The sequence below is a fragment of the Colias croceus genome, chromosome 5 (assembly GCF_905220415.1).
Source record: "Colias croceus chromosome 5, ilColCroc2.1".
NCBI classification, from domain to species: Eukaryota; Metazoa; Arthropoda; class Insecta; order Lepidoptera; family Pieridae; genus Colias; species Colias croceus.
This window is the reverse complement of record NC_059541.1, coordinates 4,779,613-4,803,379: the sequence shown is the minus strand read 5'-3', so window position 1 is coordinate 4,803,379 and position 23,767 is coordinate 4,779,613. Positions and strand designations below refer to the sequence as shown.

Genomic DNA, 23,767 nt, shown 5'->3' with positions numbered 1-23,767 from the left:
CTATGTCAAACTTCTATCAGAAAACTCCCTATGTCTTACAGAGTAACCTAGTAACTGCTTAAAGCAAGCTGTTGACGGGCTCGCTCTCAAATGAATATCCAAATTATTGTTTGTCTGAAAATGATATTTTAACAAGTGATAACTGCGTTAAAAACAACCGACTTCAAACTTGCACTTGCAACATTTACAAATACATACAGACAAATATGCTCATAAAATAAAAACTACTGGGCCTATCCGAATAAAATTTTTATGGGACCAATTCGACACCATCCCGCATCGAACAAAAAAAGAATCACGTAAATCGGTTCAGAAACCTCGGAGTATTCGGTGTACATACATAAAAAAAATAAAAAAAACATACCGGCCGAATTGATAACCTCCTCCTTTTTTTTTGAAGTCGGTTAAAAATGACAATGACATATGACTCTAATAACCATCATTACAGTAATTGTTAACATCGACAATGCGACACGAGCAGAGGTGAAACAAAGTTTCAAATTAAAATGCTAAACGGCGCGCAGGAATTCAATTACGGAGCGCAGCATAGCCACGAAATTGTAGCCCGACACACGACACGCGTTAGGCGCAGCTATATTAAAATGAGTAATTATAATAAAACTGATATGTCCTCATAATTAACTAAGCCTGATGAAGAGTGCTTTGAGGGAATGTACAACTTAAACGCTTGCAGCGCTTCAAACTGGCTCTTGGATTTTTGTGCATAACAGATTTAATATGAACACAGCTTGAATATTTCAAAATTAGTAATTATTTCGTGGAGATTTTTTTAAGTTTTACAAACGTAGACAAATTAATATCTTGTTAATATGGGTAATACCAAAATTTCAAGGTGTACCTATATAACAAGGATAAATAATTATTTCAATACCATAATTATTATAGCATGCCAACAAGTAATCTTAGATTACCTTCTAAAGAGCTCTCGAAAGCGCTCGAAGCGCTTAAGGAGTATAAGGCAGCAGCACTAGCGCTAATTAGGCGGAGTGACAACCCACTCCTGCCATAAAGCGCTGCAGATTTATCGCCACAGATTATTTATATTATGTTTATTAGGCCCTGCCCTCCGCACCCTTCAAGCTTTCCGGCTAATTGAATTGCCGAGATTTTTATACGTTATAACACCTGAAAAGTTTATAACACGTGTGACGTATTGTGAATGTATGTAATCATTTTATGCTTTATGCAGACGCATAGGTACGTTTAATTAACGAATGCAATTTTGATTACGTAAACACAATCTTGTGATCTCTTTGAGTATGGGTCTGACTTTTGAGATATTTCTCCAAGGACGATTAATTTTAGTAATCACAGTAATTACTTTTTTTTTAATTGCACGACAATCATTCAAACGTGTCCGATCTTATACCTACAGCTGTCTGCTACGGAGCATTGCAAACACCAAGATAAACCCTCTTCGAAGTGGCAACCTTGAGCGTGACAAAGCTCATAAAGATTGTCAATTAGGCGTGACCTGAGCGACACCCAGTACATCGTAATTAACATACTAATATCATAAATCACACTAGAGCACGGGTTTTGGCAATCACTCCACTTATGATTAACGTCTCCCGCCCAGTACAATGATAAATTGACAACGAAAATAACCGTTATTTTATAAACGGCCCAATTTCAAGACATCGATGAGAAGTGAGAACATACATCATACATATTGTTCTTGTTTCAAACGCCACGTGTCACGCAACGGCTAATTAGTGCTAGCAAGTAAACAATAGTCATGAACGCAGAGATAATTAAAGCGAATATTTTATTGTTACTTCTAATTTAATTAAACTCGTTGTAATATTATCCCATAAAAGTGCGTGAAGGGTTTATTGCTTGCCCTATTAATTAGTATACCTAGTTGATTACTGTGAAATAAAAATAATACTAATTCTAATAAAATCAAACTTTTCATGGTTCCTTAGTACTAGTCTTTGCCTATTTGTAAACATAACATATCCATAATTTATAATTAAAATAATTATAATAAAACACTATACATCGTGGATAAAAACAATGACGTACCTATCTATATTATATAAACATATTTGATAAATTTATTTCTCAAGCTTACCGCATATCAAAATTTGTTTTATTATTAACCCACTCACAGTAACTTAATGATCAATACAACAAATGAGCAAATTTGAGCAAAAAGGTCTGATATCCGTAGCAATTGCGACTCTATTATAATTTATTTAGAATGATATTTATAACAATGCAACTTGTGTCCTTATCCACGGAGCCTTTATCCGAGGTTGTATCTTTCATCGATTTGTTGCTTTGCCCGTAGTGTTTTCTGAAGCTAATTAATTTTAATTGGATCGCAATGCATCTATTGTATGCACGACTTTTGACCCCTCGGGCTTTAGAATCGTAATTTTAGCTTGTTATGTTGTATTTAAATTAGTTTCATGCTAACAAATGCTAAGAGGCTACTTTTGTTTTTAACTATAAATTGCGTGAGATTTTAATAGCTTTCGGAGATAGTATGTTATGCTGTTTTACGGTTTCTAATATAAGAATTTATTTGGGGTTTGAAATAAAAAATATTATACAATGAAAAAGTGAGGGATTTCTTTTTTTAAATCATGTAAGTAATTGTTGAAATCTCTATAACAGCTGTCAGCTGTTAACGAAGTTGGGTAGATTTTTTATTTTTATTTTCGTTATTTGCCTAATCTTAAAAAAACAAGCTCGGCTTAGGGATTAGACGCCGCTACGTTGTGTCTTAAATTTAAAATGCATTTATTTTTTTTAATGTACTGTTATTCGATATTATACAAGACACAATATACCCAAAGGATGAATGTCACGAGCCACTTGACCTGAATGAAGTCAATATCACTTACGCGTGATAGAATATGCCCAGTTCTAATCCATACATTATACCCCCGGGTTGCCACTCGCAATAAATTCAACACACTTGCAACAATCGTATTAATTTTACGCTCGTGCAACTCAGCTCCGAGTCACTCTTTCCATTTCAAATGCAAAGAAATCAATGTCAGATTATGACATAAAGATTATTCAATCAAATAAAGCTCGTATACTAATCGAGTCGCCAGTGCTTTTTATGCCGCCGCCTTTCGACTTTAAGTTGCTTAGAAATAAATCAAATTGGTTTCGTTTAAATCTCATATAGATGCACCATTATACAGTAAAACAAGATTACTAGATTAAACTAATCTTAAAAAATGGAAAAATTTGCATTTCTTTTACTGTATTTCGAAAAATGCTTTCATAGTTAAAACGCTGCACTGTGTTTCATTAGATCAAAAAAATTTCCCTGTGCTGTTTATTGTATTTATCGATCAAGGGATGTATTTAAAATGTAAGAGTAGAACACCCACGTGTCAATTTCTTATACTTTTTTTTTGAAAAAATGGCAAACTTTAGGTGAATTTTTCATGAAAAATATTGAAATGTATTCTGAAATCGTAACTGTCTAAGATATTTATTTTAAATAAATATAGACTTATAAAGCATCTTTGGGCGCATATTATCCAGTTTTTATTTTTGGAAAACTACCTCCGAATACCGAGAAATATATTTTTTTCAGATTTTCGTTTTTTTTTTTTTTTCTCCCTAAAAACGCAAAAGTGCGGCTTGTCACTAGCATAGAATTATTGCTCGTAATAAGGCCTATCACTCATAAAAAAACCACGCCGCACTATTGCGGTTTTTAGAAGGAATCCAATTTCTAAACATAGTGTAAGGGTTGTCAATAAATTTGACCATCATTCTTTTTATTTTGTTTTGTACTATATTTTTTACCATATTACAATAAATGAGATATTTAGGCATGGAATCTAATGACCTGCTTGGGAAACCTTTTTTTAATTTTTTAAAATTTTTTAAATTTAAATAAATAAATAAATAATATAATAATATATTTATAATTAATATATAAATTCGGGCTTGAGATGTGATAAGTATGTAAGTTATATCTCTTTTTATTCCTTGTATATCCACACTTAGAAAAAAAAACATGTTTGACCTTTTTGCGACAACCCTATGTTGTGTTTTTTGACCTTTTTGAAAATGGCGTATTATTCCCAAAAACCGCAATAGTGCGGCGTGGTTTTTTTATGAGTGATAGGCCTTATTATGAGCAATAATTCTATGCTAGTGACAAGCCGCACTTTTGCGTTTTTAGGGAGAAAAAAAATAAAAACGAAAATCTGAAAAAAATATATTTCTCGTTATTCGGAGGTAGTTTTCCAAAAATAAAAACTGGATAATATGCACCCAAAGATGCTTTATAAGTTTATATTTATTTAAAATAAATATCTTAGACAGTTACTATTCCAGAATACATTTCAATATTTTTCATGAAAAATTCACCTAAAGTTTGCCATTTTTTCAAAAAAAAAGTATAAGAAATTGACACGTGGGTATTCTACTCTTACATTTTAAATACATACCTTGATCGATAAATACAATAAACAGCACAGGGAAATTTTTTTGATCTAATGAAACAGCGCTGCCGTGAACGCTTTCGCTACGCGGAGCCGGGAAGAGGGGCAACTACAATTAATATACCTAAATCTTAAAAATTCTATGAAGTATGTTTTCTACATAGAATTTTTCTATGTATACAATATGAGATAAAATATGTATTCCTAAAAAACAATAAGCAAATATTATATAAAAGAGCATTGCTATGCATTAACATTCAGTGCACCCATTACCGCCAGCAATACGTTCCAACAAAATTCATCCAAGTATACAAATTGAGCAAATATTCAGTGCACTTATTTAATCTCATGAGTTGGCTAATTGTCCACGCAGTGACGATGACAGTCGCGAAGGGAGCCACGTGACCCGTCACTCGCAGGGAAATTAAAACATACCGGTATTATTTTCAATTCACAGCCTACGTACCGCGGGCTATTGTGATTTGAATAATAACTTTTTGCTTCGTTACAAATATTGTTTGGGTAAGATTGTTTTATCGTCCTATCTTGTAGGTAGGTATAATTATACAACCGTGTTTTAAAATGGATTAAATAAGAAAATTTTTGATTTATGAAATTAACTTATTTTTTGGTACTGATAATAATAAACGCTCAATATTCTAAAATGCTAAATTATAATAGGTAGGTACTGAGTTAGTGCTCGCAAGTTAAAATTTAATTTCAAAAAATATTAATACATGGCTAAACGCCGAATTGATTAATTTCTTATTTATGTCATGTTTGTGCTGTTTTGTTTATTATCTGTGCAATATGTGCAGTAGTAGTAATATCTAGATGGGCCCCACATCAAAGTAATATCGGCAACCGCCGCCGGCGTTGAAATTTTAATAATTAAAAATCACCCCAACCATGAAGGGCACACATTGTACCTTACGCGCTATCACTTTTAATTAAAATTTCTCATAGCTGCCTACATGGCTAAACGTCTTTTTGACTTTTTAATCAATTTCCTAAAACACATGTACGTGCAAACATAGTCCAGTTGTATCTACATTGTACATGATATGAGAGTATTCCATTTCATTTAGCGGAATGTATAGGTAGATGAAACACACGGATATTGCAAAACCACATCACTTCATTAACATGTCCGCCAAGTTTATCCAATGCTTTGAACCGTTCCACTTATTACGTTAGCAATTTAATAAACGCATAGAAGCTTGCATTCAGTAAACAAACTATTTTTAATTTCCGCTTCATTTAAACGTGCGTTGAGGCAATATAGAAAAAATAGCAAACATTCATAGCGAATCCAATAGGCTAATCGTCAGTTATTAAACCCCTCGCGGGGACCCACCTGATCGCCTCCCGGCTATAATAGAAATACCAGGGACTTATTATTAAAATTGCTGCTAAATTGTTCCCCTCTCTCCCCTTAAATTTCGTAGGATGAAGGTGAATTATTGACGGCATATTGTACTAATGCAATAATATTAATCCGTCTCTATTGGCCTTTCATTTGATTGTATTACTGAATACATAGACGCTCAGCTTTGTTATCGGGTAATAAAGAGTAATTATTGATCTCAATAATCGAATGTAAAAAGACGTTGACGTGTACAATAATAATTAATAACGATGATCTTGGAAGTCATGGTTGGTAAATTAGAACATAAATAATATGATACGATGCAACAAGTTTATAATATATGTTAATAGATCTATATTGTATAACGTTGCAGTCTGCAGATGTTCACACCTCAATAATTCTATCGTCGCGATAATCTTACGCGGTGTTCATTAGATCAGTTTGTTTGTGTGAGTAACTCAATCAGTGGCAGCCAGTGGTATTATAATAACAGCATTATTGTAGCCTTGGTTCTGGGACATTAATTAGGTAAGTACGTCGAACACGTCAGTCGGTGCGCTAATTAATTGAGCGTATTATTGGTGCAGTGCCTGACCGATGTGGTTTGATATAGCTGGATATTGTATATAGGTATATTCCTATATAGACTTTCATAGTATGTGATGATTGTATTTTTATGGATATATGGATAACGAAAATTATGTTGCGTTTTTAATTTTAAAGTAAATAGAGCTTTAATGATAATACAATATAATACATGGTTAATGATAAGAAAAATATAAAATCAGTCCAAGAATACTTATTGTTATGACTAACGGTCCAGTTTGCATCTTTTAGCTTTGATGCACTCTGTATTACGATTTACGAGTAAATAAAGTTGAATAATTAGACATATTTTTCGATACTAGGAGAAGAAATATTATTTGCTATCTGTTGATATTGCTTATTAAACTTTCTTTAAATAATAAAAAACCTGCATTAAAAAAATTTACAAATAGGTTTTAGGTGAATTTATTAAAATGTAAACAAATATTGTAAACAAGCATTAACAAGAATAAAAATAGGAATAGGTATTACGATAACCACAAAAAATTTACGCGACAACTATTTAGTATGAATCAACTTCTTCATCTCAAATTACTTTTGAATAGGTACTGCAAATTAAAATAAGCAAAAAATTATTCCAGACAATGTGATAAATTATTTAATCTATACTAATATTATAAAGCTGAAGAGTTTGTTTGTTTGTTTGAACGCGCTAATCTCGGTAACTACTGGTCAGATTTGAAAAATTCTTTCGGTGTTAGATAGCCCATTTATCGAGGAAGGTTATAGGCTATATATCATCACACTAAGACCAACAGGAGCGGAGCAATGCGGGTGAAACCGCGCTTCACAGCTAGTTTACCTATACTTATAAAATTTATAATTTACTTTGGCAAACAACACTCAATAAATACTATAAGTCTATAAGTAATAACCAGCTCAATATCTGTAGTAAAGGTTAATAAAATTAGAAATAAAAATTGTACAATTTGAATGAAGTGATTCTTTACAATTTCACACGATCTTGTAACTAGTTGATCCTGTTAAAGCGAAAGAGCTTCAAAGAAACCTAAAGAAATTTCTAGACTTACGCTAATCATTTTGTAATTTACAGCTCAAATAATGCTTACATTCTTAGTAATTATTTGTTTACATAATTAGGTATGTATCCAATATATCATCAAAGGATAGTAACATTTAATAAAACAATTAACTATTCTAATTTAAAAACTATCAAAAAAATGTAATAAAAAATCAGTCAACGTGCGTTCAAAAGTGCGTTTTCATCAACATCTATTTCTACATAGTCCGACAAAAATTTCGTAAAACTATTAAAAAATAGCGATTTCACAAAATGCATAGTAAATTGAGACCTAAATAAAGAGTTAACGCAAACGGGTGTATAATCACGTTTTCACATAATATTGCAATTAAACCACAATACACTTACAATATTGGACCACTGACGGACATTTGATTAAATCGATGCGTGCCACCGACCCATGAAGGTATGTAAACCGTTCTGATTCGATAGTGCCAATTAGTTACAAAATTAATTTGATTTCCTGTAATTAAAATTTAATTTCGCTGTGTATGTAATGTACATGAAGCCGGGAGCACTTAGCGGAATTATTTTACTATATTATGCAATAGCTGCATTGGTATTAATTTTATAATATACGAGCTATCTGATTTTATTCCCATAAAGTATCGTCGTTGGCCTTTGCGTCTTTTGCAGACGATTCTTGCCGTGATATCTGAGCAATGTTCTTGTATTACAATTAACAATCCAATACAAGAGCGGCATACTCTTCTACAAGTTGGACAAAGAAAGTTGGTAAAACTGGTAAAAGCAGATTCAGAGCAGCCGATTACTTTATTTTAACTTTTATTTAAACATACAGTTTGAAGAATATTTGAATATTCATTTTTGGCCAAACGAGTCACATGAAAAAATATATTAAATTATTGAATTTGTTCATTGATTGTGAAGTCACGAATACATCAGCTACGATTTAAAAGGACAATACTATTAACAAATACCTCGACGCTTTAGATATGCCGTTGCGAGCTTCATTAAGAAGCATTCACACTGAGTCAACTTAATCAATCCACATTCAAGGCAACCCCTAAACGCCGATTCTGAACACTCAATACGCGATCAGGATACGCACAAAAAATCGCGAATATATTCTTAATTAAGTGTATTATATGTCTAATTTTCTTATTCATAAAGTTTATTAGTTATAAATAGCATTGAAATAACTAAATTTTCATAATAGGTAGGTACTTAGTCACTTCTACAAAGCGGTCCAATATATTAATTAGTTCAAGAACGTACTTACTTATAGATACAAAAACCGTATTAATATTTATTACGTTCAAAATTCATTTTATCAGTTATCATTAAATTATAATAACATGTGTTTGTTAAAAGCTGATTAATAATTTTCAATCAAAATGTGGCATAAATATCATAAATTGAAATGAATCGTATGAGAGACGTAACAAAAGCCTGTAATAATTGAATAAGCAAAATAGTTCAGTTTGACGAATTATTTTAATTAACTTATTAAGCTGATGTATCCGGCGGGCGAGAAGAATTGGTAAAATTTAATATAGCAGTTAGTTGGAATTATAAAATGTTCGAGTAAACGATCAATATTTGCGTGGATTCATATTGAGGAGTAATAATACTGAAATGTGTATAGTTTTAATGTGCCTATTCATTGTAACGTTAAAATAATTGGTATTTCCGTACATATTTACGGATTTCCTAATTGTATATCCCTTACAAAAGGCTCTTCGAAGCTGGGATTTCCTCTTAATCAGGGTCTCGAGCTGACGTATTGTTGCCAACGTCACTTAAGCATATGAGCTCAGAGCGAAGTTGTGAAGTTGAGCATCTAGTTACAAAGCGGCCGCGTTCTTGGTAAGTGGATTAATTACGTGGATGATCTTCCATCTAAATTAGTTTCACAACCATATTCTATTACACACGGTGCTTCTGTAATTTGCGCCGGTAACTACTCGGATCAAATTTTAGTAATTAAAATATATTGTGCAGTTTTATTGAAGCAATTAACAGTACTGTGGTCCAAGCGTAAATTTAAATTTTCATAATAATTTCCTAAGTTTTTACTAGTTCTACTTTTTACTGTGCTAGTTCAGAACGGCTTAGAGGGCGTGGTTTAATTATTGTTGTATTAAATCATTAACGACATTCACGACCCAGATATTATGTCTTTTAAAAGTCCCTGATTGTGATTGCATATAGCAGATGCTCTTTTTCCCTTCTATTCCATTTTGCCACACATCAAATGGACGTTATAACGACTGATATGTCTATGAAAGTCTTAGGAAAGTAGACGTGAATAAGTTTAGAAAATCGATACAACGGGAGGGTATTATTAGCTCAGCTATTTTATTAGACTACAACGCTTACTAGTTCAATAATTGTGATGCAGACCTTTCTAATTGGCATTCAATTATTTTGACGAAAAAATAAATCTCCCTGCAGTATGACTTCCGTGCATTAGTGCGTATTATGTGCGTGAGTATTAAATTTTTAAATGTGGAATTAATAATAATTAGGCAAAAAAAAAGAAAAAATAGTATACAATAAAATATTTACTCTATTTCCTACTAATTTTAATAAAAATCAATTGTCTTTTAGATCAAGTTAATTTCTTCATTTAACTGTACCTAATTATTTTTATTATTTGCATCGAGAACCTTATTTTCTCTTGTAAAATAACACGATTACATAAACATATAACAAAACCGCAAACAAATGAACTTAAATTTATGGATCGCTAGATATACAAGCAAATTTAGAATTGCGTAAACAATATTATTGAGTTGTGAGCGTTCACAAACAAATTAAACAAAACGCTATTCAATATATTCCTAAACAAATGACAGCTGTCTAAACATGGCGCGAACCAGCTGTATTTAAGTCCTAGTGAATATCAGTGGACCATATTCGTGGTCAATTGTGTGGAAATTGGTGAGAGACACTGAATCAATCCCATACTAATGCGTAAGAGTGAAGAGTTTGTTTGATTGTTTAAACAAACAAGCTTAACTCAGGAAATACGGGGTCGAGTTGAAATTTTTGGGTTTTATAATCCAAAGAAAATTTTATGCACATCACCTACCAATAGGTATGTGCGCAGTGTCAAGAAAAATGAAAAAATAAGAAAATAATATATTGTTTTTGCGAACAGCGTGGCTTATCAGACGACCTTCATTCATAACTGTTCATAAATAAACTCGTCTGCTTTATATTAATAAATTATTTTTTTATTGATGAATCCTTTGACCACAATTGTTCTCAACACTATGTGTGATAATACCGTTTATTGCCACCCTTTGTACTCTAATTTAAACCGCAACCACATTGCTATCGTAATTCAATAACTAATTATGAATTTGGACGTACCGGCTAATAGTTTAGTACAAATTTAATGACACCCCACAAAACATTGGGAACGCCGTATTCTATTACCAAATCACAATAGCAACACGATCTAAATTGGCTACTAAATATTCAAAACCAATACTCCATACGAAACATACACGGGTAATTCCACAATGGAGGGCTAATTCAATTTGAATCACACACAATATTGTATTAATCGTGACGGACAGGTGTAATCAAGCACCGCGTTGTTATATTGTCCTGCGCATGATGTCCCTGCGTTTGACGCGCGGCACCAACCGTGCACATTCGCTGCACACAATTCTCGTTTTTACTAAAATATATTATAAATTTTAACTAGCCTTAACTAAAGGCCATGCAAAAAAAACTTGAAAGATCTTATGTTTAAAACATCGCGTCATATAATTAATGTAATTGACAGTCGTTTTAATTAATCACACGAATGTCGCTAATCGCTATGAAACAGAATCATTATAAAACATTCTACTAATTAGGATATTTTAAACAATCGTTTATATAAAATACATCTACCTCAGCAACAGCTGTCACAAGCACCACTAATGAATAAATAATCCAAACAAACAGATAACAAGAGATGCCAATTAAACAATACACTAATTAATTCCAAACATTGGTGTAGTGGACTTAATTAGAGTAGGCATCATTATTAAACGGGAATGCACACAGGTACTGAACAATACGTAGGTGAGCGTATTGGATATTTCATATTAAAAATATTTCGAGCGTATGCAGTTTATTTTTGAATAGGTTATTTGCGGCTTATTAAAATATATTTGTTTGGTTATTTATTTAAATAAATGTACTATGGGTGTAAAGGCGTTATAAATAAGAAAACCAAGTTAAACTGCTTACATTTTAAATGCTTGGCTATAGATTAAATTTTATTATGACAATCCGCGAACACCAGCAATAATAGTAGCACAGAAGCAATTAATAATAAACAATACTTGCCCGATTTTCTCAAGTCTCAGTATAAAAACATGTATAGCTTCAAAACATAAATCTATTTATGGGCATCTCGTAAAGACGCCACACTGTATCGGCTGAGGCTTTTTAATATCAGAGGCGAGAGCCGCACTGTCCCACGAAACATTTTCCATTAATAAAACGCGAAAAAGGAATATTACATATGAAAAAGACATATATCCGTATCGCCGGACCCGCCGCTATCTCGTAGGAAGGTAATAACTTCTTTACAAGTCCAAAGTCCGAGGGATTGAAAAGCAATTTCAGCAGGACACCCCCGCCCTGCGCGGGGCCGGACTCACCATATTTCTTTTTCGCCGCCACTGTAATTCGCCTTTGATTTAATCTCGAGAAACAAATCTTAGAATGTGAAACAAGCGATAGGCATCAGTGAAACTAGTTTCGTTGATTGGATTCCATCCCGCTGCGGACCCGTCTGTTCCTACAATTTGAAACGGTCACTGCAGAAACTGAGCTATTTGTTTGATTTCGCTTTAAGATTGCATTTCTTATTTTCGAGCCGAGATTTTGTCTGATGCCGTGTATTACACGATTTAACCCTCAATCGACCGCTCCGAAAAACCTTAAATATTTTCGCTTGAATATATTATTTAAATAAATATTTAATACATGCATAATTATCGGAACAGGACACTACAGAGTGCACACTATTAATATCCTGACATCAGTATTTTATTGATGAACATTCAACTACGTATAAAAGGGCTTATTGATCAATTATGCTTGTCATGTATAAATCCATAACCGCTGTAAAATATGAATAAACGAAAGTCCTGGGCGTACGGGCTTGATGATTTGATTAAAGCAAATATTCGAGAGTAATTAAATCACGGAGCCAATATCCGTATCGTGTGTCAACGGCTCCATTTGTAACATATCAGTAAGCTGGATAGAAATGTAACTTTAACCCGTTTACCCGTGGGCGGCGACGCGTCTCCATATCGAGTTACCGCGATACCAAACCACAAACTATACTTTACATTTACCAAGAACTATCATGTCCACGGCTCCAATAACGCGACAACACAACCGTTTAAACAGACACAATTCCAGACATTGCTTTGTAATCAGAATATTATCAAATGACACGTTCATTCGAGTTATCAAAATTAGAAAGGAGATAACAAATTATATGAATTCAGGCTACAATGTATGTAAAGCCCACTTAATATAAGTAGAAACGGTTTCATCCCGTCGACCGTCCGCAGATTGCTATCGCCTAAACTCTTCCGCCCGCCTTATTTATGTAATATAACTATTTGTTAGGGACAAGCACCCTTTACGGTATTATTTCTTTTGACTCAGTTACGAAAAATACATCTAGTTAGAGTGAAGTTTATTTTTAAGGATATGAAATATTACTTATTAGAAACTACTTTGCGACAGTCGGTTCGGTTATTCTTTTAATACATTCAATCAGTAAATAAATCCTTTTTTTATAGTGTTAGGTAAGTAAACTTTTATTCTGCATCTGATACTCTATCCCTGATCATCGCTTATTTATTTTCAGTTATTTTTCGTGCAATGGCTTTCATATAATAAAAATCAAACTATGGTATCCATGTTTTGACTTTTTCATTTTGTATTTTAAATTAACTTTAACTCAATATAGAAATTCCATCAGTTGCAAAATTTTAACAATTGTTTACCGTTATAATTCGTAGGTCTGCGACGCGGGTCCCGTATGAAGCGCGCTCACGCGTCCCCCCAACTATTTTCTGGCCGAACGAAACTCTATATTGAATACAACTGTAACAGAAACTACATTCCACATTGCTTACGGAAAACAATAATACTTTATAATTGAATTTGAATAAGAAGGATACATATTTAATACCATTATTTATGGTTAATGTTGATATCATGTTCTTTTAATGTTTATTTTTTTTACGGTTTTGCAATCATAATTTCTTGAAATAGAACAAATTAAATTATTATTAAATAAAATCGAAACTGCGTATTACCGCTATGTTTGCATATAAGCATTTCGCAACTGCCCTACATATTCCAGCTATATCTGCGATACAATCATACGATTATAATTCGATATATTTACAAATGTACGTACGTTTCAATTATCCAAAACAGTGGGTTTTTATTAAACGGTAACCGTTGTGCCCTCTGCGAACCGCGGGCCATTTGGTACAGTTTTCAATTTGTCGTCGCAACCATACATCAGGAACGGCACGCAGCGGATACTTTACGGACCCCAACTTTAATACACTTACGCTTGACATTTTTCCGCCCATTATGCATTCTCTTAAACCAATGCTTTCAATCAGTACTAGGAACTTGTAAAAGAAAAATAAACGTGCGTCCTTAGAAACGTTTATATAACGCTTTGTATACCTGAGGGTTAGTTTATATATTTGAAAAGGTTTAAGTAACAGAAAAAAAGGGTTAACACACAATTTCTATTCTGTTTCCTACTTCCAAATACAAGTATAATTCTTGTATAATATTTTCAGCAAACTAGTGATATTTATGACCGTTGTCACAAACCAGTTTTGTAGAGAAAAATCGTCGAATTAGGGGTCAGTACGCAATAGTTCTCAAACATTAGTCCTGGAAATAACAAGTCGACATCGTTTGTCAGCTTCGATGATAAATGCTCGCTTGTAATTGAATCGGGGAGTTTGCTCCGTTTCCATACGCGAAATTGCTACGGATTGACTTTTAATATTTTTATTTATGTTTTGCATTGAATGCGACGGCAGTACACTACTTTTCTATGTTAGCCTAAGGGCCGATTTTTCAATCCTTGGTTAAAATTTATCCGTCCAATAAAGTATTACGCGAACATTTTAAAATGTCACCTGTAAACTGTCAAATACGGACAATTTAAATACATTATTGAAATGGTAGTTTAATACTTTATTCGATGAAAAAGTTTTATCCAACGATTGAAACATCAACCCTTAATCGATTAATAGCAGCATTTAATATTTGTTTTTAATGATGTTGTTTTGTTATATTAAAAATTCTTGGAGATGTTTAAGCCGCCTGAGAAGTTTCGAGAAATGATGTTACTAAAGGTATTGCATTACGTTAATAGTTTAATACCTAGTATTTTGCGCTTGCACCCACGTACTTTACTATATTTTATAGGAAAAATGAGATGTTACATTCAACGAAATTAAAAACTGATTATCTGATCTATTTGTTACTTTCTTGGAAATTTCCATGATAATAAAATAATTATAAACATCAATGTATAAACAATGTAACTAATTTGTATCTACTTGAAACAACTAGGTGGCAAGCTTCCTATCGATGAGAGCGATACAGAAGTCTCAAATTAGTAGCTCTCGACGCTCAGTTAAGCTGTCTAATTGGACCGTGAAGACTACATTTTAGTGAATAAAACCTTAACGGCCGCGGCGGCAATTATAATTTATTGATTTTTTATTTAAATTATGTTGGGAATGATTTTTACTTTGAATTAATATTTATAATTCAAATCATATTCAAATATTTAGTTTGTGTAATGAATACATTACGTTATGCAAACATTTAGAACAGCAAACAAAAACGAAAAATATTAAGGAGTGAAAAAGAGAAACAACAAAACAGTTTGAATCTGATCTAATAATTGCTAGAGTCACTGTGACCGGATCGGCTTTCAATTTTGCGGAATTAATAACAACGCAAATATCACTCCTGTCGACCACACGCTAGCGTGAAACAGAGACATCTTATTACAAATTGTGGTTGTAATATAAACTACGTGTTTTCTTATTACAATACACATTCTCACTGTTATTTCCAAATGGTATACGTTCAGTAAAATAAGTTTTTATTCATTAATTATACATGCCAACGGGAATGAGGTGCTCTTATTTGCATACCCTCAGATAGCAATAGAGTCAATGATTTTTTTATAAGGCATGCATTATTAATTATTTAATTACATTGAAATCACAATAGTCAGCAAAGCGTATGTGTAATTGTGAAGTATTCATCAGGCAGTGTGTATTACTAATTTCGAGGACTGTTGGTGCGCGCCGGGCCACTGAACGTTCAAATTGCCGTAGCGTTAGTCGCCATTGCCGTTCATTACGACCTGTGTTTGCTACTCCACGAATGAAGTACCAACAGAGGAAATGAGCGCTTTCTATCAAGAGGGTATTAACCCCATTGTGAATTTCATTGTTGATCGGTCAGTCGCGATCCGGAGGCGCAATTACTTCGATACTTGAAAATTTTGCCCGGGTATGAATTTCTCAAAGTAGGTATCATGGTATATTACGATAAATTGATCAATTATTTACCACCTTAATCATGTTATATTGAGAGATAAATAAGAATCATGCCTAACATAATTCTTACAGGCGCTTAAATTAACTTGGGCAGCAATCGGAGCAGACGCAGGAATGTTGCGGTTTTTCAAGGAGGGCAGGCATATCAGAAAAAAGTATTTTTAACATTATGTCTCGACCATTCTAAGGAAACTTTAAGGCCCGAAATATGTACCTACTTACTTTGCTCTAGGTAGAGCAAAGTATTAAAAAATGAAAACAGTTTGTCCCCTACTTAATGAAAAGTTACACAAATTTGCATAAAATCTGTCGAACAGAGGCATCATTACAAACTTTGACTGTACTTTAAAAGCACTAAAATCGAAACGACCAATAAATGCCCGACCTCATTTTTAGTCTGACGCGTGTTTTCGTACCGTTTTGTACATAAATTATTTCGTACAACTTATTAGGAAGCTGGTTCAATCAAATCTTGTATTACTACCTATATTATAGGTATAATGGTTCGAATATTTAAAAAAATACTGACGTAGATATTTTTAATGACTAGTTTTAAACAAAAAAAAAAGAAGACAAAATAATATGATATCTGTCATAAATTATATTGAGTAAATTCGTTATAAAATCATTTAACAGCACAACAAAGTTAATAAGCCTGCGTCAATTAATTAAATTCAATTACGAACGTCAAACCATAAAAGACTGTGACGTCTTTATGTTGTGATATGTAAACTCCTAGTCTAAGAATCCTTCAACTGATAATGGCATTAATGAAGCTTCGACTTTTTCGACTTAATGAGGGTTATCTAGAGCGGGTCTCTAATAAAAACCGATTGTTGCTGTCAACCGCTGTGATACGTTTCGTTCTTGACGTCAATAGTTCATTCTTAATTATAATAGATAACCCAAGGCGGGTCGCGACTTCCTACCATGTTGACAATGGCACTGTATTTCCGAACTTTTGTCGATTGTGACACTTTTATATCAACTTTTAGTTTCTGTATACTTCACGTATTGTTAACCTATTTCTGGATAACTAACAAATGCAGCCGACACATACTTTACGAGTAAGCTCATGCGAGACGAGAAAATGATTAAGTTAAGCCCATTAAAGAATAAACCAATATCCTACTACAGTTTCGCACTTCAAAGTCTTCTTTCATTAAAATAATTCTTGACAAAGAAAGTAATCCGATTATGCAACGCATAAGTATTAGAATGTATGCACAACGTCAATGTTTACATTGAAATGCACTAATTATGCTAGAATTAACTCAGTATTTTTAATTGGGCTATTTAGGTACATAGTCTTGATGTGAATAAATCTAATTGAGTTAATGAAGAGGAATTTCTTAATTAGTGGTGTTTGTACAAGCTATGGGCACACGTACTGTACCGAAACGGGTTAATTACGAACGATAACTCTTTAATTAACCTGCCTAATAACACAGTATTTGCATTCAAGTCGCTAACGTAGGAACACTAATTAGGGACTCGTCGGAAATAGAAAATACTGTATTTATGATAATCGTCGTCAATTTTAAAATTAAGGGTACATTAATTACCTGGCTTGTATTGATATTTATTAATGAATTATTCTAAGTATACAATAAAATATGTATTTGTGAAACATGTATAGCTTTAAACATGTTTAAAATGTAATTTGTAGATATATATTACATAATAATTCATTGAAGATCAGATCAATGATAATAATAAAATTTTAACGACACAACACATCGAGCAGCAAACAAAATTCATATAGGAAAAACAATATTGACGTTGATGCACGTAAACAAACGTACTCGAACGCGCGTCATTAGTCACGCCACGAGAGGTTATCTGGTCAAACATAAACCAATGAGTGGTCCAAGACTTTCTAATTATGTATACGATGTTATTAAGATAACAGTTAACACACAGATAATATGTAAAACAATTGACTTCTGTGTACTTATAGGAACGTTTACCGAAGCGATAAGATACAAAGTATTTTTAGAAATAACAACGCTTTCTCGCGTATCGGTTTTAATTAGATGATTTCATCGTATCTTGAGTGATTTTGTCTTAATTAGCTCCCAGATTTTACGTAGGTTGTTACAATATAATCCTCCCCATCGAGGAACAATTACTTCCTTCCACGAGTATCGTAGATAATTGCTTGTAAAATAAATAATCTGCTCCGAAAAAAGCTGACGAGTTTACCGTTGATGGAATTTTTCTATCATAAAAATATTGTAGGGTGTAAAACTTGTTAAAAAAGTCTATAAGAACAAAGGTGAAATGATAACTAAATTTATTAAACGTATTCTGTCTTATGTCGTACAGTCTGTTCGACGAAGGCTTATTCAAGTAGGAGACAGCCGCCTGGTAATTAAATAAGTAACAAGAGGAAGCGCAACCGCCGCCACTGAAAAACAAGCCTCGACTACAACCTAATTACAAGTGACCTTCAGGGCTACCGATAACAATTAAAATTTACTTTTTATAGGGCACGGGCTATCTGGGTTAGTGACAAACGTTGCCCAGAAACATGCGCAGTGTCAGTTATATATTTCCACTTGCCTTAAAATATAATATTTAATAGCAATAGCATTCAAAAGCATTAATTATGTAAATGTTAACTAATGTCTCCTAAAAATGATAGAGATGAGATGCTTTTCTTTCAAGCTGGGTTGAAATGTTATTTGATTTTGTTACTATAATAGAAGCAACAGCATCATTGTTAATATATAATTTTTATTGCAGATGTTTACAGTACGAATCCGAATTTGACATTTATGGTTTAATCTTACAAGGAAAATGAAAAATTCATTCCAAAATTTGTCCGATATTTTGCAATTTTGCCAAGCGATAACCCTAGTCAAGTGTGCCTCGTACTAATTTGTTTGCTATACAGGAAAGAGAAAACTGTGGAGCGGACCAATTAGCAAGCCCGGTGACCCCGTGTCACTGCAGGCAATCGCTAATGACAACCCTACCGCATCGCGACCGGCCGCGCGCCGCACATGTCACTTTCATTTATTAAAATATTATTAAATGAATGAATTAGGCTGTAGTATGTAAGGTTGAAATTCGAACAGCGAAGACCTCCCATATTATTATTAAGTTAAAAAAACCTCTGCTTTCGCGAAGATGTTTTCCATATAGGCTTCTAGTCGTAAAAACAAATAGCATAAGTACACGTTTGGTGTTTTGTAATAAATAATTATAATACGAGTATGTGATAATAAAACAAGTTATTTTAATTTCCAAGGCACGGTTGATAAAGGTACCTACTGTGTCGTTAATTGTATAAATAGTATTACGTAATTAAATCATAAACATCATTTGTAATAAAACTATTGTTCAACGGCATGGTAACAAAATAAATAGGACGATTAATAAGCGAAGAAGTGAACTTCAATTATTTTAGTAAAAATGGGTTTAAAATTACGGTCGCGTGATTAAGTTAATGTAACCTAAAGCTGGGTGAGGTCGAAACTCCAAGTGTTAAGTAAATTTTTTAATCAAACTGATTGAAAATTAGTTGAAATTAAATCCATTAAAACATAATATAAGCTCCGGTCGTACTCAACATGATTATTACGCGGTGGGGTTATTTTAGAAAATTACGGACAGATAGAAATGATATAATCCTATCTGTAATTAATATTAGAAACGCGGTCATTGTGAACGGACGAAGCACTGCTGATTAATTTATCCTAACAGCCTCGTTAATTAAAACGGGTTTATTAATTGGCTGAAATTAATTAATTTGCATGCACAAAATTTTATACAGGTACCTAATGTAAAACTTTGTATTCAATAGACCAGGTTTACCAATTACATGGTTAGATATCTTTAACATGAATTACGTATATATTTTTACTGGAAATTTTTGTTGTTCTTTTACTGTGTTTAGATTTAAATCATATCGTGGGAATTAGATCAGTTAACCTAAGTACAATGTATTTAATATTTTGATGACTTAAATTCCGATTAGAATATGAGGTATCAAAAGCCAAAATAGTATGGGATACTTGTGAGATACACTATTGTGCTGTTTTTTTTTTTTTTAAATGGAACATATTTTCTCAAATATAAATTTTGTATTAAAATTTCAGAAAGGACAAGCATAATATTTCATCTAATAATAACAAATGAAAATATTATTTGTTGAAAGTCTTAGAGAGACTAGAGAGTATACCTACAATATTCATTATAAATTAAAACTTTATGGTGATGCCATGATGGTAGGCTGCAAGAATAAATCCGGTGTAAGATTTTATTGTTATGTCACCTGCGCACGAGTGACGAGCTTATTATCAAGCGCTTTTCATAGCGATTTTAACTTCGGGAGCAGTTTTAAATTGTAGGTAGTATTCAGTATTAAATAATATATTTGTTTTAATATGTATAGTGCCACCTTAAAAACTTTTCACATATATGACAATATTAATAAAAGATTGTGTAAATTTTTTGACTCAAACGTTTTCATAAAACTGAAATGTACAAAATATCACTTAGTGCTTTGTAAAAGTATTTTCTCATGAAATCTTCTAAGAAAAATACATTTCATTAAAAAAAACGAACAACTTTACACATTAAACTTTTCTGCCTAAAACAAATCTTATTCATAAATCACCAGCATAAAATATGTGTAATGTGTAATGTGGAATCATAGCAGCGCAATAAAGCTTCCCTTAATAATTGACATTAGTAATAATTATAAGAACCCAATGAGCAACGTTTATAATTAAAACGAATGAAGCATAGCACTCTCCTGGTCTAGTGATGTACCTCTAATGAGCCACTTGCTAATTAGAGAATAAACAAGCAGGATACGCCATTCTAATTGGCTTTTGGTACAACCATGTCGCTTCGAGCTCAACGGAATTACACTTTTACAAAAATCTTCGTATATTTTTAACTTTAAAACCTTTGTATTGTCATACAAAAATAGATAGAGTTAGAATTAGAACATTATATTTAGATTTTAGACAAAAATGATAAGATTTTACTTTTAAAAGGCAAAATATTACATTTTAATTTTTACACCTGTGTACTGTATTGATTAATTGATCATACTCTGTTAGGTATAGTAAAGTAGTTTTTAATTACCTAATGCTAGAAACTGCGGACTGCTCTCTGCAGTTAGTACATATAAAATTAAACTTCTTTTTATCATCAGTTGTATCAATATTAACTGCTTTTAAATGTCACTATCAACTTATTTCTCGTTATCAATGTAAGTTTAAAAAATAATTGGTCAATACATTTAAAGATGCTTAATCGACGCTTCCAAACATCCTAAATGAGTAAATAAATAAAACAAATATTCTAAACGTAGGTATCTACAAACAAATTAACAGGAAACATTATCTGTGAGAGCTCATTAGGGGAATAAAGAATTGCTACTGTACGCTTAATTGGCAATTTTAATAATGCTATTTTCAAAGGCGTTTTATTTATTCTTATTAGCTTATTAGTTTTTCATGGAACTCGGTGTATTTGTTATGAGAAATACTCAGTTTACAGTTATGGGCTTAATTTTATAATATTTTGCGTAGGTAGGTATATATTTTGTATTATATGAATAAATTGATTGGACTAAAAAGCTTTTAATAAAATATCCCGAAATAGTTAAATCATGGTTTTTTTTAATATGAAATATTTTAAATATATTAAATTCTATTAAAAATAAAACTTCTTTGCCTCCAATTTATGTAAGTATTCAATAAATAATAAAATACATAATTTATTTTCCAAGTTTTTACAACTAATGATGTAACTTGCTGTAATATTATAAACAGTTTTCCGGATAATTTATTAGAATATTATTTATGTCGTACGTCACTTGCACAATTTGTACAAATAGACAGTTCTCAGAAAGAGAATTTACTGCCTATGATTCAGGAGCTTACTGACAACTTTAGCGGCAATATATTCACTCGTTATGTTCGCGTTTTCAACTCCAATTAGAATGAAAAAATAAACAATATTTTTTCCCTGTAATTACTTAATTTTGAAAATAAAATAAAAACTCGCGAAAATGTTTTGTTTTATTTTGTGTTAGAGAGGATTTTTTATAATTAGAAAATATTTTAAAATAAGCAGTAAGGTATATAAATTACTTTTTTTTTAAAGCTTTAAGAATTACGTATGATAAATTTACTACACATTAAAACTTTATAAACTTTTCACGATAACGTTTGAAAATAGTTTACACCTCCTTATCACATAAAAAGCAATTTAAAATACGTGTACCGGTATTGTTAAAAGCACCTCTTTATCGGTTAAAAAAGTTGATTAACTGCAAGAAAGAATACAGGGAAGGGTGACAACCTATGGCTCAGTATTAATTATTCTGAAACCAGACACAATTCGTTATACACTATTTTCATTAGTTTTTCAAAGGCTACACAAGCAACCATGGAGATCATTAAGCGGACTCTTCAAAGCTGTCGCCGCATTACACTAATTGACGCAATTAGAGGGATTGCTGAACGGAAATAAAAGTCGGCTCACCTTCATGAAACGCCGGCCCCGCCAATTAGCCTAGCTCTTAATTAGCCTCTTCAGAACACTCCAGCCGCCGATCAGTCTCTTTTCACTTAGTTAAATTCACAGCACGAGAGAATCTTGTTCATATTCGAGTGCTTACAAGGATCGTTCGACACTGCACTGAAAAGTTTTTTCGCGATCGTCTTAGTACAATTCGCCCGAGTCGCGAAACGTGCGCTCGCTGCCACCGGCGGGAAGCGAATGAATGAGCCAACTATAGTACCCCAAAGCGGGGATGTGCCCTTTCCTTTTTCTGAACGCAAGCTCTACTGCAATAGAGCTTTTCGCTCGAAGCCGGCTACGCACTTACGACCTTCTACCCCTGAAACGACGCTTAGCACCGTAAGTGGGCAGATTGTGCGGTATTGCATTTAGGCCTAAATAAAAACGATACTGAATCAAATTACGATCGGACGATAGCTTTTAACTATTTTACGGTCTATACTCTAGATTACTTGTCATTTGGAAACTGCAGCAATTCAATATGGAGGTAACGAACACGTTGTTACGCGAACCATTCAAATCTATTTTCAGCTATTAATGGTGTGTTAATTTTCTTTTACAAAATTAAAACAGCCTTAATTGTTCATTAAAATGATAAAGTCCCGCATAATTCGTTTTCTATTAATTTAATGGACAATTAGTCTGAACTAATGCTTCACCATTTATTTTTTGAAGTTTATTTTCCTATATTAGGTAGGTGAGTACCGATAATGAGGGATCATTAAAAGCAACGGAACTAGATCCATTACAATGTAAACAACATAATTATAACAATTTTAAGCTATGTTTAGATGATTCAATGCTATTTTGAGGAGATTTACCAATTTATTATTTTATCAACTTAGAAATTAAAAACGGCAGTGTAGGTAGGTCTAGGATACTTTTTACATATTCACTGTAACAATTAGGTATAAAATACCTTAATAAAATTCATTTCTCATAATAATAAAGTTAAATAGTATAAATTAAAAATAATTTTCATCATTTATACCTTATTCAAATGTTAAATGCAGTTACTAAAGATAAGTGGTGCTCGTTGAAGACACCATCAATAAAACAGGTTGGCACCACGCCGCAAGTTACCGTCACAGAAACAACCCTTACCCTTATTTATACCTACTAAACTATAATTTATTCTAGTGTGGTC

General features: G+C 32.5%; 1 protein-coding gene across 1 annotated transcript in view; it reads right to left on the bottom strand.

The window, feature by feature from the left end:
• LOC123692031 (LIM domain only protein 3) overlaps nt 1-22,804 on the bottom strand; it is a 43,423-nt gene extending 20,619 nt beyond the window's left edge. Inside the window, exon 1 of the mRNA XM_045636654.1 lies at nt 22,582-22,804. Coding sequence (XP_045492610.1) covers nt 22,582-22,587 — 6 coding nt within the window. The 5' untranslated portion in view covers nt 22,588-22,804. The remainder of the gene's footprint in view (nt 1-22,581) is intronic.
• Nucleotides 22,805-23,767: the final 963 nt, after the last annotated feature.